The following is a 19,259-nucleotide window of genomic DNA, read 5'->3' on the forward strand; positions in this document are numbered from 1 at the left end:
GCGACAAGGAGTGCCACTTTTGTGGCTGAAGTACTTGGTTTGTTTGGGCCCCCACAAAACAAGGTAATAATGGCCTTAAGATACCTAAGATAACAGTGCTGTAAATAAACTCTACTGTGGCAAGATGTTGCTGTCATCATCCTCAGCCTCATCCTCACCCTCATCAGTATATACATCATCCTCACACATTATTAATTCATCACCGCTGGAATCCACCGTTACAGAAGTCTCAGTATTTTGAAGTAATTGGCGAGAAAGGCCTTCCTCGTGGAATTTGTAGTTCATGTTTATGATCATCTTTTCCACATTTTGAGGAAGCAGTCTCCTACGCGATCGCTGACAAGGCTCCCGACTGTGCTGAAAACTCTTTCAGAGTACACACTGGAGGGTAGGCAGCTTAGGCAGTGCAAAGCGAGTTGGTACATGGGTCTCCAAATTCCCTTTTTTTCCTCCCAGTATGTAAAGGGACTGTCTGATGTGTCTATTTCTATGCTGCCGTGAAAATAATCCTCCACCATCCTTTGGATGCTGATAGTAGGATCAGGTGGAGTTACGGAAGAGGTGTCACGTTTTTTGGTCAAATCTTTTAGACCAGACGTCAAAATTTTGTGCTGTGTCATCTGCATCATCCCTGGGTGTCTTGGGAAAGCAAAGATTTTTCCTAGCAGCAGTTGACTGAGAAACTGAAGGCGGAGACGCCGCTCTGTCACGTAACATTTGAGCATCATTGCTCACCAGGAGCTCCTTGCATCTCTTCAGATCTGGGTCAGTTGGAAATAAAGAGAAGACATAGGTCTTAAACCGAGGATCAAGCACAGTCGCCAAAATGTAGTGTTCCGATTTCAAGATTTTGATAACATTCGGATCCTGGCGAAGCGAATAAAGAACTTGATCTACAAGTCCGACATACTTAGCGGAATTGCTTTGTTTAATCTCCTCCTTCAGTTTCTGCTGAAGGAGGAGAAGCTGCTTTTCCAAAGGTCTAATTAAGGGAATCACTTAACTCAAGCTTGCAGTGTCTGAACTCACTTCACAGGTGACTACTTTAAATGGTTTTAGCACCTTGCACAACACGGAAAGTATTCTCCACTGCTTGAGTAAAATACATCCCCCCTCCTTTCTCAATGTCATCGCTTGTGGAGTAAGCGTGGATGGCTTTTCGCTGTTCCTCCATACGCAGAAGAATATAAAGGGTGGAATTCCACCTTGTCACCACCTCTTGCTTCAGTAGGTGGCAGGGCAAATTAAATTGCTCTTGCAGCTGCTGCAATCTCCTACACGTTGTTGCCGAATGCCGGAAATGTGCAGATATTTTACGGGCCACAGACAGCATCTCCTCTACGTTCTTGTCATTTTTTAAAAAGCTCTGTGCCACCAAGTTGATTGTGTGAGCAAAACAGGGAATGTGATGGAATTCACCCAGCTGTAATGCTCTCACAATATTGGAGGCGTTATCAGAAATTACATATCCGGAGGAGAGTCCAAGCAGGATAAGCCATCTTGCAATGACATCCCTTAGTTTTTGTAACAAATTGTCAGCTGTATGTCTCTTAGTGAAGCCGGTAATACACAGAGTAGACTGCCTCTGATAAATGTGACGTATTTGCTCCCAAGATTTTAATTCTCTGTATTCTGCTACTTCAAAAGAGAATGACCGTATTCCAGCAAACCAGCTTGAGATGACGTGTGCTTTGTGACATGGCGATTTATCTTGCCAGAAGTAGCTATTAGAAGAAGGGTCATAAAGGGGTGTACATTGTCAGTAACAATACACTAGCAGGCTGTGGCATTTAAATAATGCTCAATTGGTATTAAGGGGTCTATGTGCCCCAAGAAAACATTCCCCACACCATTACACCAGCAGCAGAATGCATCATTGAAATAAGGCATGATGGATACATAGATTTATGTTGTTTACGCCAATATCTGACATCACACCAGAATACAAGACTCTTCAGGTCTGGAAACATTTTTCCAGTCTTAAATTGTCCAGTTGTGGTCAGTCTGTGCCCACTATAGTCTCAGTTTAATGTTCTTAACCAGCAGGAGAGGAACTCGTGTGGACTTTTGCAGCTGTGGACAATCCACTTCAAGGTCAAATTGTGGTGCTCCAGAGATGCTCTTCTGCATAAAAGTGTTGTAACGCATAATTATTTAACTTACTGTCACAATCCTGTCATGATTATGTCTGCATGCTGCCGCCATGTGATTGGCTGATTAGATATCTGCATTAAAGAGCAGATATACATGTGTGCCTAATAAAGGGGTCACTGAATGTATACTGGTTACTATTACAAAAGCAATTTCAACTATCATGTACACCAGGTAGTTTAAAGCTGTATTACCACCTAGTAATATATGGCAGTGCACGGCCCATACCACAAACCAAAAGCTTGTTTGGTTTGGGCAGTGGCGCACGCAGGGGGGTTTCTGAGTCCCCAGAAACCCCCCCCCCGCCACGCTAACTAAATGGCCACCATATCGGCACTGTCCTATACAGCAGCCGCGGCGCTGTCAAAGAAGCGTCCGCGGCGGTGCTGTAGTGTATACAGCACCGCCGCGGATGCTTCTTTGACAGCGCCGCAGCTGCTGTATAGGACAGCGCTGCCTAGACGGAGCTCAGGCGCAGTAGCTCTCGCGCGGGTTGGTGTTTTTTGGGGTTGGGGGAGGACCCCCACCCAACAATTCTCCGTGCGCCCCTGTTGGGGTATGGGCCGTGCAGCCATTTTCCCTTGATTCCTCTGCCAGTCAAAACCACAGTGGGAAGGGGGGGGGGGGGGGTGACTGCAGCTTGTGATAAGTTCTCCCACCCACCCCATACACTGCCGCCATTTTACCTTTGTAAGCTAAACTGATTAACAAGATCTGAATAATATAACTAGCAGCCCGAGGAAAAAAAAAAAAAAAAGGTTCATCTAGGGTAGGGGCACAATAGTAATTTTTTTTTTTATGTAGGTGGTACACTAGTTTTAATATTGACCAATTACACAGTATCACATGCAGTAGTTTTTCATGGGGTTCTGGATAGGGGCTCTGCACTACCATTACATCAGCTTTAAGTGTGACAAAACAACAGTTTTTATACGCTCCCTTCACTAGGAATAATATATGGTGACTGATTGAGAGCCCAGCACATAGATCACAGGGCCAGTGGTAAGCAAGGCGGGGGACTACTTGGTAATTAATTTGGCTTATGGGTGCCTTGAAAAAATTTTGCAGACCCCAAGGGTGCCTTGAACTGACAAAGTTTGGAATCCTCTGCTCTATACACTCTGTGGCTTCCTCCTTATGACACAGCTCTCCTGCCTTATGAGCAACTCCGTGAAGCTGAAGAAAGTACACTCAGGTGTAAATACAGATATCTCTGTGTCACCACATTTGCATAGAGCATGCACTGTTTATCTACTCTCCCTTCTGAGTGGACAGAACAAACAAATGTTTGCTGGCGTTTTATTTTTATTTATTTTTTTTAACACATAGGGGCCTATTAAAGAATTAGCGGATTTTTGCACCTTTAAGTATCATCTGTCATCACAACGAGAGTCACTCATGCCTAGGTGACATTTATGTAAAAGAGCACAGGTGAAAGCAGTAACGCTGCCAGAGAAGAACCCTCTCCTGCAATGCTTTCTCCATAGGATTGAATGGCTAAGTGGTTAGCACTTCTGCCTTACAGCACTGGGGTCATGAGTTCAATTCCTGACCATGGCCTTATCTGTGAGGAGTTTGTATGTTCCCCCCGTTTTTCGTGAGTTTCCTCCAGGTGCTCCGGTTTTCTCCCACACTCCATAAACATACTGGTAGGTTAATTGGCTGCTAACAAATTGACCCTAGTCTGTCTGTGTGTGTGTGTTAGGGAATTTAGGGGCACATTTATCAAAACTCGCAGAATATGAAAAATAGTTTTCAATCCTTATCGCATTGATAAGGATTGAACTATTTCTCATATTTATTAAAAAAAGGTACACAGGAACAGCAGTTCCGAAAAACTGCTTTTCCTGTGAAGTGGAAATCATACTTGCCACTGCCTCTTCGGTTCTGAAGCAGCAAGCGATGAACGGGGCTCCTCTTCTGACTCCAGTGCGCATGCGCTGAGTGAAACCCTTTGGCATGCGCACAGACATCTCTGCTTTCGCTCTGCAACTATAGTTGCAGAGAGAGAGCGGTAAGTGACAGGGAGGGATCATGTGATCCCTCCACACATGCGCTGTCCAGCTCTGCTCTTCGGAGCAGAGCTGACAGCAATGAAACTTTTCATTAATGATAATGTACGCCAGCTTCAGCTGACGTACATTATCATGTTTGAAAAGTTAATTATATTCATTGCTTAATAGCGTTACTGAGCACTCCCCATACATTGTTATGGGGAGTGCTCAGTAAAACGATAGGAGATGCAAAACAGCAGATATCTATGATATCTGCTGCGATGCTGCTATCATAAATAGCAAATTAGTGTTTAATCCCGGAAAACTGTTGTTTTCTGGGATTTTTAAGGGGGGAAACCTTTGATAAATAGGCCCCTTAGACTGTAAGCCCCAATGGGGCAGGGTCTGATGTGAGTGAATTCTCTGTACAGCGCTGCGGAATTAGTGGTGCTATAGAAATAAATGATAATAATGCCATCTTCAGGTGGTGTTAGCCATCTGGGTGAAGCTCCAAAAAGCCGAGCTGTTCACAGCTTGGTAAAATTGCCCACACCGCGGTCCCCATTGAGTATTATGGCGACGAAGGTTTAATGCTGTACTTTTCCTAAAGCAAGAGATATCTCAGATATCTCCTGTGTTAGGCTTTTCTTAAATTAACATTTTACTTAAAAATACCTAAACCTCGGAGAAAAAGCAGTTTCCATATGGTTCAGAACTTCATATGAGGCAACAACTAAACCATAAAGAAAATGCATTATTAATGAAACAACTTTCATGAACGGTCTTAAAAAGCAGAGGGCCTATGTGATTTTCAAGACAGTCAGTTTTCACCAAAAAAGGAGTAGTGAATGAAGTAGCACTGATCATTGCTTACTGTGGGTCTGTTGAAATGGCTTGTCTATAATTTTTACACTTTAAAAAAAAAAATAAAAAAAATTATATCTAATATATAAATGCTTAGTGGCGTCTATCTGTGTGTGTGTGTGGAAAAAAAAACCAAGTTGCTGCGCCACCTGCTGGGCAGAGTTATACACTGACCTACTAAATTCTTAGTGTGTGTGGGAAAAAAAATTCAAAAAGGGCTGAAATTTGGTAGGGCTCAAACTCATTTTTGTGAGGTAATTTTACCTCATGAACACACAAGTGTAGAGGCGTGCGTTAGTGTGTTTGTGTGTGTGTGGAAAAAACTATTTTCTCAGAAAGGGCTCATCTAATTGACCTGAAATTTGGTATACTGACATTATTTGACAAAAAACTTAGAATAGTGAAGTCAGTTAACTTCCATCATCCCCCCTTCCCCCCGTGGGAGGGGTAGTAAAGGCTAAATTTACAAGTTGAGGGGTCAAACTCATTTTCGTGAGATAATTTTACCTCATGAACACACATTAAAAAGGGCGCTTGCGTCGGGAAGTAATGCTCTTCCCCTGAGGAGGCCTGGGCTAGGCCCAAATGGATGACAAGAACCTTTTTAAGACCCTAAGTATCTTGATTTGACTAGAATGCATGAGTATCATGCACGGGTTAACTTGTGTGTAATATATATATATATATATATATATATATATATATATATATATATAAAATGCTTGGCCTGTTTGTTTTTAAACCTCCATAGCAAACCAATGAAGCAAATACATTGAACTCCACAATGACTTTAGATGTTTATTTTAATGATATAATGCAGATATCAACTTCATTAGGACTTGCAGAAGCAGTCATTTTAGCCCATGTGACCGATTACATTAGTATTGTTAACATATCAAAAACCCTTCAGTACAAAAGTAGACATATAAAGCTTCCTCAGAGTACAGATCACACTATACATACTTCTGAGGTATAACTAATTGTTGCAATTACAGCACAGGATCCAATTAAAGTCGCTTTCATTTACGAAACCTAACACGCTAATCATGGATCAAAAACGTAAACACAACCACGTGTGTTCATAATATACACGATCCAATAAGCGAACACCAAAGAATTTATTGTGCATTGTATACATTACTTGTATATAAACAAAAACTTGACATAGAACACATCCATGCATGTTGTTACCCATTATCCTCCTCCAGAGACAAACTAAGAAGTGAGTAGAATACGCAGACATTATGTACGTTGACACCTGATATACTTCCGCAATGGGCGTGCACGGCTTCCTAGCACACACATGTCCAGACAGCTAAGTAACAATCACCCACCAGCAACAGCACCCCGAAGATGCACCATCCGATCAACAGATCCGTATGTCCAGCCGCCATTTTCCGCTTCCTGCTTCCCACGACAGCTGACAGACCCCGTGACGGGCGTGTGCACTACCCGCCTGTGACTGTCAGGGCGAAGACTCCCAACCAATCCATTGTCACGTCATCCCGAAGCCTCGCTCCTGTGCCGGTATGATTGGAGGAGGAGCAGACACACAGCGTCCCGTTACCATAGAAACTAGAGCAAGCCATAGACTGTGCAGAAACATCAATGTCCAGTAACAGTATTACGATTGTAATATTTGGAAACACATAATGAAAATGATTAAATTAAGTGAGCATTTCACAATTATTATTTTTACTTTGAAGGTCTTGTTTTACTTTAATGGGTCTTGTATCCATATTTATAACATACCAGGACAGGTCATTTTGGGTCCTCTTGTACAAAGACTTAGGGGAACTCATTAGTTTGTGTGGGCCAGTACTTTAGTCCTACAAAAAAAAAAAAGGTCAAGGAACTTTTTTTTCTGTGCATGAAGCTGTGTGTGGACCATTATTGAATAGCAATATCAGCAAGAACACACAATACTTCCTATATTTCTATGCAGAGCCGTAACTAGAAATTATAGTGCCCTGGGCGAGAAAGAGCACTGGCGCCCCCCCTTATCTTAGTAGGTGTCGGTGGTCTCTCCCTGCCATAATGAAAGCTCGGCATTGCGAACTGGGAGGTCACACTGCCCTAGTTACAAATCCAATTTATATTATTTATTATACAAATTGGGTTAGTAACTTTTTCTTGTTTTGTAAACAAAACAAGAAAAAAACCAAAATGATTTAAATAAGAAGATTGTGCTTACCTGCCATACTCAAGTTTGTCCGCAGCTCTTCCAATCGGCAGCCACCAGGACTCCAACGACATCAGATGAGGAGGAAGAAGGTAAGAGGGGAAAAGAAGGGGTAGCTGTGAGGGGCACAGGGGAAAAGTGAGTGGTGGGGCAAATGGTAGAAGAAGGTAGGGAGATAGATAAAACGAAAGGGTGGGCAAAGTAACACAGGGGGAGACAGAGTTGCACAAAATTAAAAACAAACACAAAGTGGGGGTAAGAGATGCACAGACACATACAAAACTGCAGACAGAGAGGAAAACACAACAGGGGACACAGAGCTCTCACCAAATTAAACACAGACACAAAGTGGGGGTAAAAATGAGACAGACTGACACAGAGATGTACAGACACAGACAGGGGGGGAGCAGAACCACACATACAAAATAGCAGACATAGAGGAAAACACAAGAGGGGAGAAGAGACAGGGTGGGGGAAACACAGGGTTCAACAACATTAATTAAAGACAGTCACAAAGTGGGGGTAAGAAAGAGACAGACACAAAGATGCACAGACACAGAAAGGAGGGGGGAAGCAGAGCCACACATACAAAATAGCAGACATAGAGGAAAACACAAGAGGGGAGAAGAGACAGGCAGACAGAAACACGGTGGGGAGTGAAGGGGGAGGGGTATAAGTTTAGTTACCGACAGCAGAAAGTCAGGGGAATCTGTGCAGTGCAGGCAGCAGGAACTGTACATCATGTGATGAGCAGAGAGGTTAGGGGGCGAGTCTGTGCAGTGTGCACATGAAGAGGCCACGCCCCCTGTATAATCAGAGTGGTCGCATGCTGCCTCTATACAGGAACAGGCAGCATGCGGCCAATTGTATAGAGATATGGAGGAAAGGGGGCGATTTTGCTAAGGGGACATTTCTAGCACAGTGCAAATTGCAGGCGGCCGTTACGCCCCCCTTGGCTTTGCGCCCACGAGTGTCAGCGGGGGAACAGTGTGGTAGTTGTTGGCTGACCCTCCTCCCAGACTAGCCACCTTTCTTTATTTGGCTGCAGATCTGTCACGGGCACTAGGAGTCTTTACCCAGGGATCACCAGGTGATAGGCTTACCAGAGCAGTATAGGTGGTAATATGGTACTCTGGTAGCAGGGTGATCACGGAACAGGAAATAGCAGGTGATGAGATGCTCAGGAAAGTCTATGACTAGCAGCACTGGCAATATGGAGGTAGTAATACACGAGGAACTGTATGGACAAAGGACACGTGAAGGTAGTCAGTGGTCTGCGGTAGCAAGTTGTACCACTGCTATAGTGAGGAGGAATGTCCAACAGAAACGAGGGGGTGATGAGAGTCAGCGGTCTGCAGATAGCAAGTTGTACCGCTGTCTGAGTGAAGGAGTGGAATCCAAGTGGAGGTATCCGGGTAGTCAGTGGTCTGCGATAGCAAGTTGTACCACTGCTATGTGAGAGGATACTGGAACAGGTGATACAGGAAACAGGGATCAGTGGTCTGCCTTCAGCAAGTTGTACCACTGAATATATATGTGAGGAGGTGCACGGGGAGAGACTGCAACACAAGATATACACGGGCACCTTGACTTTGAACCACAGTGATATGCACAATATAAATGTATAGATGACTGAACAATACTGCCAATATAGAAAGTCTCTTGAAGTAGTCCAGCATAAGATAACACAGTCAATGATGGCAATAGACTCAGCGGATAGCACACTCCAGAGGAGAACCAACACAGTCCAGCAAGGTATGCAATACACAGCACAGTCAATGAGAAGTATGCATACCGTGGTTCAGGAGGCAGTCAGACAGGAGTGCAGAGATACCTGAACGGCAGGAGGCCGGCAGGATGCGAAGTCCCTGGATGGGTGAAGCGGTGGTCTAGTAGGTGCAGCGCACGGGTAGGTAGACCAGCAGGGAACACAGGAAAGCGTGGAGAGCGGATCAGCAGTAGATGGATGAGTAGTGCTGAGGAGTAGCAGCAGCGGGTCTCTGCGGGAACACGGAGGTAGCCAATAGCAACCAGCAGGTGCAGTAACGATGGGACACGGGAGAGCAGAGTTGAACAGGCACTGTTGATCACGGAGAATAGCGGGTAGCAATAGTGGAGGCAGACTCAAGGAAACACGGGAGCGTTGACAAGGACTGAAGACTGAAGCGCACAGAGGCAGCGGATAGGAATCAGCCAAACAGTCACGATGAAACACAGACGGGTTGCAGGTTGAAGACTGTAGTGCATGGAGGCAGCGGATAGGAATCAGCTAGCAGTCACGATGATGAAACACAGACGAGTTGCAGGTTGAAGACTGTAGTGCACGGAGGCAGCGGATAGGCATCAGCTAACAGTCCCAATAATAAATGGTAGAGTAGAAGTGGTTAGAAGACTGTAGTGCATGGAGGCAGCGGATAGGAATCAGCTCACAGTCACGATGATACAGTAGATGGTAGAAGTGGTATGGGAACCACAGTAGGAGAAGTGGTTTGAAGACTGTAGTGCACGGAGGCAGCGGATAGGAATCAGCTCACAGTCACGATGATGAAACACAGACGAGTTGCAGGTTGAAGACTGTAGTGCACGGAGGCAGCGGATAGGCATCAGCTAACAGTCCCAATAATAAATGGTAGAGTAGAAGTGGTTAGAAGACTGTAGTGCACGGAGGCAGCGGATAGGAATCAGCTCACAGTCACGATGATACAGTAGATGGTAGAAGTGGTATGGGAACCACAGTAGGAGAAGTGGTTTGAAGACTGTAGTGCACGGAGGCAGCGGATAGGAATCAGCTCACAGTCACGATGATACAGTAGATGGTAGAAGTGGTATGGGAACCACAGTAGTAGAAGTGGTTTGGAAACCACAGAGGTAGAAGTGGTTTGGAAACCACAGGAATCAGCTGGGCTGAATAAACGAGGAAACACAGGAACACCTTCAGAGACTCATGGGGAATGAGACTCCAAGATCAGGCAACGTGGTGTTGACCACAGGTGCTTAATATAGGGAGGTTGCCTGATCTGCCAATTAAGTTAAAGGAACATACACTGAAGGTTTGGAAAGGGCTGCGCATGCGCAGTCCCTCAGGATAGAGGACGTCCACGGTTCCTAATAGTCCGGGAAGAAGCACTCACAGTCCGGTGAGTGACAGTACCCCCCCTTTTAAAGGTGGGCACAGAACGCCTGGAACCGGGCTTGTCCGGATTTTTGGAATAAAACTTCTTCAGAAGGGCAGGAGCATTAAGATCTTCAGCTTTGATCCATGAACGCTCTTCAGGACCAAAGCCCTTCCAATGAACGAGGAAACGGAGGACTCCTCGCGAAATTTTTGCATCCAATACCTCAGTAATCTCGAAATCCTCCTCCTGATGAACTTGAACTGGCTGCGGTGCTGAGGGAGGAGTCGAGAAACGATTGATAATAAGAGGTTTGAGTAAGGACACATGGAAGGCATTGGAAATCCGAAGATTCTTAGGAAGAAGAAGTTTAACACATACTGGATTGATAACTTGAATGATCCTATATGGACCAATAAAACGAGGGGCGAATTTCATGGATGGAACCTTCAAACGAATATTTTTTGTGGATAACCAGACACGATCTCCAATTTTTAGTGGTGGAATAGCCCGCCTCTTCTTATCAGCGAAAGACTTATATTTATTAGATGTCTTCCTTAAACAGGTTTTGACCTGAGACCAGATATTTTTGAAGGTCTGACAAGCAGTCTCCACAGCAGGAACTTGGGTGGGAGGGAGGGCAGGAAATTCCGGAAAAGACGGATGGTGACCGTGAACCACCAGCACTTGACTTTTTGAAGATGGCTCCTGAGATCCATCTTCAACGTCCGATGACGTCACGAACGCCCGATGAGAAGGAAGGCGTTCAGACTGAACCTTATCACACAGATCCGTAGATGAAGGATCCTGTGGAGGAGGACCTGGTGGAATAGACGAATGCTGTCTTTTGAATGAAACCACTTGAGAGAGGCAACGATGATGACATTCAGCTCCCCAAGATATAACTTGAGAAGTGCGCCAGTCAATCTGGGGAGAATGACACTGAAGCCATGGAAGGCCTAAGACAATCGGACTTGTCGTAACAGGAAGGATCAAAAACGATATTTCTTCATGATGCAGGGCACCAATCTGAAGGGTTACTGGAGACGTACTCTGGGTGATGAGACCGTTGATGAGACGTGATCCATCTATAGCCGTCACAGTAATGGGTGTTTTTAAGGTAATCACTGGTAGGGACCATTGATTCACTAGTGATTTAGAAATGAAATTTCCTGCTGCTCCGGAATCAATCAATGCCTGTGACTCAAAGGATTTAGTAGCAAAGGAAATCGTAACATCGAAAGCGCAGACTTTAGATTTCATAGACAATGGAGAGGACTCCAGGGACCCTAACTTCACCTCTCCAGAACTAGTTAGGGCCTGGCATTTCCCGATTTCTTAGGGCAAGAACTGAGCATATGTGTGGAATCAGCACAATAGATACAGAGTCTATTCTTTACTCTTCGTTTCCTCTCTTCTAAAGATAATTTGGAACGTCCTATCTCCATGGGAATCACAGAAGGTGAAACTGGACGAAATTGAGGGTTAAAACGAAGAGGTGCTTTAGCAGAAGTTGTTTTCTCAGATTCTCTTTCACGAAATCTCATGTCTACACGATGGCAAAGAGAGATCAAATCTTCTAGTGACGAAGGAAGCTCTTGGGTAGTCAGTGCATCTTTAATTTTATCGGAGAGCCCCTGCCAGAAGGCGGCAACTAATGCTTCAGTGTTCCACTGAAGTTCAGAGGCTAAGATCCTAAATTGAATGACATACTGTCCTACTGTATGGGAGCCTTGTCGCAAACGAAGAATGCTGGAAGCAGCGGAGGTCACACGACCTGGTTCATCGAACACACTTCGGAACGTGGAAATGAATTTGGCACTATCTTGTAGAATTGGATCGTTTCTTTCCCACAGAGGGGAGGCCCAAGCCAGGGCTTGTCCAGAAAACAATGAGATAAGATAGGCCACTCTGGAACGATGGGTAGAAAAATTTTGAGGTTGGAGTTCAAAATGGACTGAACATTGGTTAAGGAAACCTCTACAAGTTTTGGGGTCCCCGTCATATTTTGACGGAGTAGGCAGGTGAAGCGTAGGAGCTGTAGACACCTGGGATGGCACTGGGGAAACGGAGGCAAGCACAGGAGCTTCAATATTAGCTGTAACAGTCTGTCCAGATGTTCCTTGGGAGGTTAACGATTGGTAACATTGAAGTAACAGCTGTTGGCGAGCATCCTGTTGCTCCACACGGCTGACCAGATGCTGCAGCATCTCCTTAGCGGTAGGTTCCGTATCTGGGTCTGTCATGGCCTGATCTTACTGTCACGGGCACTAGGAGTCTTTACCCAGGGATCACCAGGTGATAGGCTTACCAGAGCAGTATAGGTGGTAATATGGTACTCTGGTAGCAGGGTGATCACGGAACAGGAAATAGCAGGTGATGAGATGCTCAGGAAAGTCTATGACTAGCAGCACTGGCAATATGGAGGTAGTAATACACGAGGAACTGTATGGACAAAGGACACGTGAAGGTAGTCAGTGGTCTGCGGTAGCAAGTTGTACCACTGCTATAGTGAGGAGGAATGTCCAACAGAAACGAGGGGGTGATGAGAGTCAGCGGTCTGCAGATAGCAAGTTGTACCGCTGTCTGAGTGAAGGAGTGGAATCCAAGTGGAGGTATCCGGGTAGTCAGTGGTCTGCGATAGCAAGTTGTACCACTGCTATGTGAGAGGATACTGGAACAGGTGATACAGGAAACAGGGATCAGTGGTCTGCCTTCAGCAAGTTGTACCACTGAATATATATGTGAGGAGGTGCACGGGGAGAGACTGCAACACAAGATATACACGGGCACCTTGACTTTGAACCACAGTGATATGCACAATATAAATGTATAGATGACTGAACAATACTGCCAATATAGAAAGTCTCTTGAAGTAGTCCAGCATAAGATAACACAGTCAATGATGGCAATAGACTCAGCGGATAGCACACTCCAGAGGAGAACCAACACAGTCCAGCAAGGTATGCAATACACAGCACAGTCAATGAGAAGTATGCATACCGTGGTTCAGGAGGCAGTCAGACAGGAGTGCAGAGATACCTGAACGGCAGGAGGCCGGCAGGATGCGAAGTCCCTGGATGGGTGAAGCGGTGGTCTAGTAGGTGCAGCGCACGGGTAGGTAGACCAGCAGGGAACACAGGAAAGCGTGGAGAGCGGATCAGCAGTAGATGGATGAGTAGTGCTGAGGAGTAGCAGCAGCGGGTCTCTGCGGGAACACGGAGGTAGCCAATAGCAACCAGCAGGTGCAGTAACGATGGGACACGGGAGAGCAGAGTTGAACAGGCACTGTTGATCACGGAGAATAGCGGGTAGCAATAGTGGAGGCAGACTCAAGGAAACACGGGAGCGTTGACAAGGACTGAAGACTGAAGCGCACAGAGGCAGCGGATAGGAATCAGCCAAACAGTCACGATGAAACACAGACGGGTTGCAGGTTGAAGACTGTAGTGCATGGAGGCAGCGGATAGGAATCAGCTAGCAGTCACGATGATGAAACACAGACGAGTTGCAGGTTGAAGACTGTAGTGCACGGAGGCAGCGGATAGGCATCAGCTAACAGTCCCAATAATAAATGGTAGAGTAGAAGTGGTTAGAAGACTGTAGTGCACGGAGGCAGCGGATAGGAATCAGCTCACAGTCACGATGATACAGTAGATGGTAGAAGTGGTATGGGAACCACAGTAGGAGAAGTGGTTTGAAGACTGTAGTGCACGGAGGCAGCGGATAGGAATCAGCTCACAGTCACGATGATGAAACACAGACGAGTTGCAGGTTGAAGACTGTAGTGCACGGAGGCAGCGGATAGGCATCAGCTAACAGTCCCAATAATAAATGGTAGAGTAGAAGTGGTTAGAAGACTGTAGTGCACGGAGGCAGCGGATAGGAATCAGCTCACAGTCACGATGATACAGTAGATGGTAGAAGTGGTATGGGAACCACAGTAGGAGAAGTGGTTTGAAGACTGTAGTGCACGGAGGCAGCGGATAGGAATCAGCTCACAGTCACGATGATACAGTAGATGGTAGAAGTGGTATGGGAACCACAGTAGTAGAAGTGGTTTGGAAACCACAGAGGTAGAAGTGGTTTGGAAACCACAGGAATCAGCTGGGCTGAATAAACGAGGAAACACAGGAACACCTTCAGAGACTCATGGGGAATGAGACTCCAAGATCAGGCAACGTGGTGTTGACCACAGGTGCTTAATATAGGGAGGTTGCCTGATCTGCCAATTAAGTTAAAGGAACATACACTGAAGGTTTGGAAAGGGCTGCGCATGCGCAGTCCCTCAGGATAGAGGACGTCCACGGTTCCTAATAGTCCGGGAAGAAGCACTCACAGTCCGGTGAGTGACAAGATCTTGTGATCGATCCCTCTCCCTACCTGTGGCCTCCTCCTAAGAGACAGATGTCACATAGGGCGCGCACCGCATGGCAGGTGCCGTCCCATGTGTGCAGAGCAGCAAGAGAGGCAGACACAAGATTCTGCCTCTCCAACACAGCCCGGATGAAACAAGGTAAGTGTGAGGGAAGGGTGGGGGGTATCTTAATATAATGTCCGAGGGAAGGGAGGGATGTGTGTCTTACTATAATGGGTGATAGAAGGTAGTGGGGATCTTCATGTAATGTGGGTGTGAGGTAGGATATTAATTTATGGTGGAGTGTGGGTCAGAGCTAATTATTTAATGGTGGGTGCTATTAATTTATTTGTGGGGTGATGGTGGGGCTATTTACTTTGATAGTGGGGCCTATTAATTTAAGGTGAGGTGGTTTGGGACTATTAATTAAATATGGGGCTGAGTTTGGAGAGGAGAGCTATTTATTAATTGTGAATATAAATTATTTAATGCCGGGGATGGTTTGGGGAAATGGTTATATTTATTAAATTTAAATGCTATTAATTTATTGCTAGGGATGATTGGAGGGTGGGAAATATGTTTATTTATTAAATTGGATTACTATTAATTTAATATTAGGGCTGGTTGGATGGAAATAGATCTATTTATCAAATATGAATACTATTATTTTAATGCTTGGGCTGAAGGGATGCTTATTTATTAAATGTGGGTGCTTTTGAATTAACACCGGGGCTGGTAGGAGTTTTCTAAATGTCATGTACCCATTTTTCTTCCAAATAGGGTCTGCAACATTCCAGGATCCAGACAAGCAGCAACTGAGCTAAAGCATCAGTCACCACAGGTAGCAAAAGTGACAAGAACAGGTAGGAGAGATCTGGACAGTCTGCCAACTGTCTCGAATCTGGTGGAGGAGTCCTGAGTTCGGGTGATTTACTCGCTTATTCAGGATTCGGTCTAACTGCAAGGACAGCTTGGAGCTATGTCCGGCTTCACACTGTACTGTTCATGAAGGCACAGCAGTAGTGCACGCTATATTGTCAGTATATTTGTCTAAAGTTATAACCTCAGTACATCATAGGGGCCCACTGTCTTAAGTGACCCGAGCTCCCCAGAGCCTTAATACAGCTCTAAAGTATGATAGCAGAGGAGTGGTGGAAAATTGTGTTATTATTGGCCCCACCCCCACAATGCAATGATGCTAAATGATACCCACCCGGAATTTGGGAGTCTCCCAGACATTCCAGGAGAATGGGTAAGTATGGTCTTTTTTAACTGGCCTTCACTTACTTCGCTTAAATCAAGTGTCTGGGCATAGCCAGTTTGATTCATAAAAACTAATTTACTGTTCAAAGCACAGTCTCAAGAAGGGTAGGTTCATTATTTAACATTAGTCTGCTGCTGTGCCCTTAACACAGGACATATTCCCTTCCTATCCACCTTCTTTCAAGTGATAGACAAATATTCTCAGGGTCATTTGATCCTAGGCAGAGATATCATATGATTTTTTTTACCCTAGACTAGACGATTTGCCATATTTCCCACTCTTTTGCCAAAATTACTAAACCTAAAAATTTTGCTACCTTTTTTAAAGAGTATTACTTCATAGTCATCTCAAAAACGATAACAGCCTCTGCCTGAAACTTACTATCAGTGAGTATGTATTATTATTATTATCGTAGATTTGTAAGGCGCCGCAGTGCTCCGCAATGCTCCACAGTGCCGTTCTATGTGAAAAGTGAGTCCTATAACTAAACATCATAATTAGCTTGGTTCCAGTATCTAAGCAAAGGGCCACCCCTGGTCTTACACTTCTTTCCCGATACCCTCAAATATCAGTTGGTGTGGGGTCAGCTCAACGCAGTCTTACGAATAGCCATATTTTTTAGATGGCCCCAACCAAGATTTTATGAGAAAATTGACATATCAGATTCTCTCACAAAACGCAGGCAGAAACAAATTTACAATGCTATTTCTCACATTAAATATCCAAAGAGAAGCAGTTATTGAAGAATACTTGTAGTTAAACAGTCTACCATAATTTTCACAAGATTTTTTGTCCTTCAATGCTTATGTGATTTTGTCCTACTTTACATACAAGTACATTTTGTGCTGACTTAAAATGCAATGCTTAATCAAAATATACAAACAAAACTGGAAACAGTGTGTGATTACATTCACTATAGGTTACTGAAGTCTTCATAAGCCCCTAACTTCAAATCCATATGCAAGTGGTGTAGAGGTGTTTGTATTTGGAGGTATTTAGTAATTAACATTAAAACCTAAGATTAGATCTTGGTCTCTCTATATCTAGGAGAGAGGGATAATATGTAATAAAAGACTAATGTTTAAAATTAGAGATGAGCGCACTCGGATTTCTGAAATCCGAGCCCACCCGAACGTTGCGGATCCGAGCCGGATCCGGGTATTCCCGCCAATTGCAAAACTGAAACCGAGGCTCTGAGTCATAATCCCGCTGTCGGATCTCGCGATACTCGGATCCTATAAATTCCCCGCTAGTCGCCGCCATCTTCACTCGGGCATTGATCAGGGTAGAGGGAGGGGGTGTTAGGTGGTCCTCTGTCCTGCTATATCTCGTGCTGTTCAGTTCTGTGCTGTGCTGTGCTGTGCTGTGCTCTGTGTTCTGCTCAGTCCATTGGTGCTGTGTCCTGTGCTCTGTCCTTCTGAGTTCAGTGGTGCTGCTGGGTCCTGTGCTGTGTCCTATTTAGTCCAGTGGTGCTGTGTCCTGTGCTCTGTCCTTCTGAGTTCAGTGGTGCTGCTGGGTCCTGTGCTGTGTCCTGTTCAGTCCAGTGGTGCTGTGTCCTTTGCTCTGTCCTTCTAAGGGCATTATTATTTCCCCATTATTCTCAAATTATAAAAAATTTCAAAAAAAGTTATAAAAAAAATTACAAAAAAAAAATATCCCTAAACAATCCTGCAGTATAAGTCCATTGGTACTGCTATATTACAAAGTTCACTGATTCAGCAGTATAAGTCTAGTGGTACTGCAATATTACAAAGTTCACTCATTCTGCAGTATAAGTCCAGTGGTACTGCAATATTACAAAGTTCACTCATTCTGCAGTATAAGTCCAGTGGTACTGCAATATTACAAAGTTCACACATTCTGCAGTATAAGTCCAGTGGTACTGCAATATTACAAAGTTCACTCATTCTGCAGTATAAGTCCATTGGTACTGCAATATTACAAAGTTCACTGATTTTGCAGTATAAGTCCATTTGTACTGCAATATTACAAAGTTCACTCATTCTGCAGTATAAGTCCATTGTTGTTACTGCCATATTACAAATGTCACTGATTCTGCAGTATAAGTCCAGCGGTACTGCTGTATAACTCCAGCCCAGTGGTACTCTCCTGTGCCGCATATAATTTTTAAAGGTTTTGCAGAGTGTGTGTGGCTTAGGGGTACACTCTCTTGTGCTACATATAATGCAGAACAAAAATTTGGAGGATAAAGTAGGGAAAGATCAAGACCATTGGTACTGCAATATTACAAAGTTCACTCATTCTGCAGTATAAGTCCATTGGTATTGCAATATTACAAAGTTCACTGATTTTGCAGTATAAGTCCATTGGTACTGCAATATTACAAAGTACCCTCATTCTGCAGTATAAGTCCAGTGGTACTGCAATATTACAAAGTTCACTCATTCTGCAGTATAAGTCCATTGGTACTGCAATATTACAAAGTTCACACATTCTGCAGTATAAGTCCATTGTTACTTCCATATTACAAATTTCACACATTCTGCAGTATAAGTCCATTGGTACTGCAATATTACAAAGTTCACTGATTTTGCAGTATAAGTCCATTGTTACTTCCATATTACAAATTTCACTGATTCTGCAGTATAAGTCCAGCGGTACTGCTGTATAACTCCAGCCCAGTGGTACTCTCCTGTGCCGCATATAATTTTTAAAGGTTTTGCAGAGTGTGTGTGGCTTAGGGGTACACTCTCTTGTGCTACATATAATGCAGAACAAAAATTTGGAGGATAAAGTAGGGAAAGATCAAGACCATTGGTACTGCAATATTACAAAGTTCACTCATTCTGCAGTATAAGTCCATTGGTATTGCAATATTACAAAGTTCACTGATTTTGCAGTATAAGTCCATTGGTACTGCAATATTACAAAGTTCACACATTCTGCAGTATAAGTCTATTGTTACTTCCATATTACAAATTTCACACATTCTGCAGTATAAGTCCATTGGTACTGCAATATTACAAAGTTCACTGATTTTGCAGTATAAGTCCATTGTTACTTCCATATTACAAATTTCACTGATTCTGCAGTATAAGTCCAGCGGTACTGCTGTATAACTCCAGCCCAGTGGTACTCTCCTGTGCCGCATATAATTTTTAAAGGTTTTGCAGAGTGTGTGTGGCTTAGGGGTACACTCTCTTGTGCTACATATAATGCAGAACAAAAATTTGGAGGATAAAGTAGGGAAAGATCAAGACCATTGGTACTGCAATATTACAAAGTTCACTCATTCTGCAGTATAAGTCCATTGGTATTGCAATATTACAAAGTTCACTGATTTTGCAGTATAAGTCCATTGGTACTGCAATAT

The 19,259-nt window shown here is 44.2% G+C and overlaps 1 protein-coding gene across 1 annotated transcript in view; it reads right to left on the bottom strand.

Annotated features, from left to right (window-relative positions):
- LMBRD1 (LMBR1 domain containing 1) overlaps positions 1-6,466 on the bottom strand; it is a 193,248-nt gene extending 186,782 nt beyond the window's left edge. Inside the window, exon 1 of the mRNA XM_075202580.1 lies at positions 6,344-6,466. Within this exon, the coding sequence (XP_075058681.1) occupies positions 6,344-6,403 (60 nt within the window). The 5' untranslated portion in view covers positions 6,404-6,466. The remainder of the gene's footprint in view (positions 1-6,343) is intronic.
- Positions 6,467-19,259: the final 12,793 nt, after the last annotated feature.

The sequence above is a fragment of the Mixophyes fleayi genome, chromosome 3, assembly GCF_038048845.1.
Source record: "Mixophyes fleayi isolate aMixFle1 chromosome 3, aMixFle1.hap1, whole genome shotgun sequence".
NCBI lineage: Eukaryota > Metazoa > Chordata > Amphibia > Anura > Limnodynastidae > Mixophyes > Mixophyes fleayi.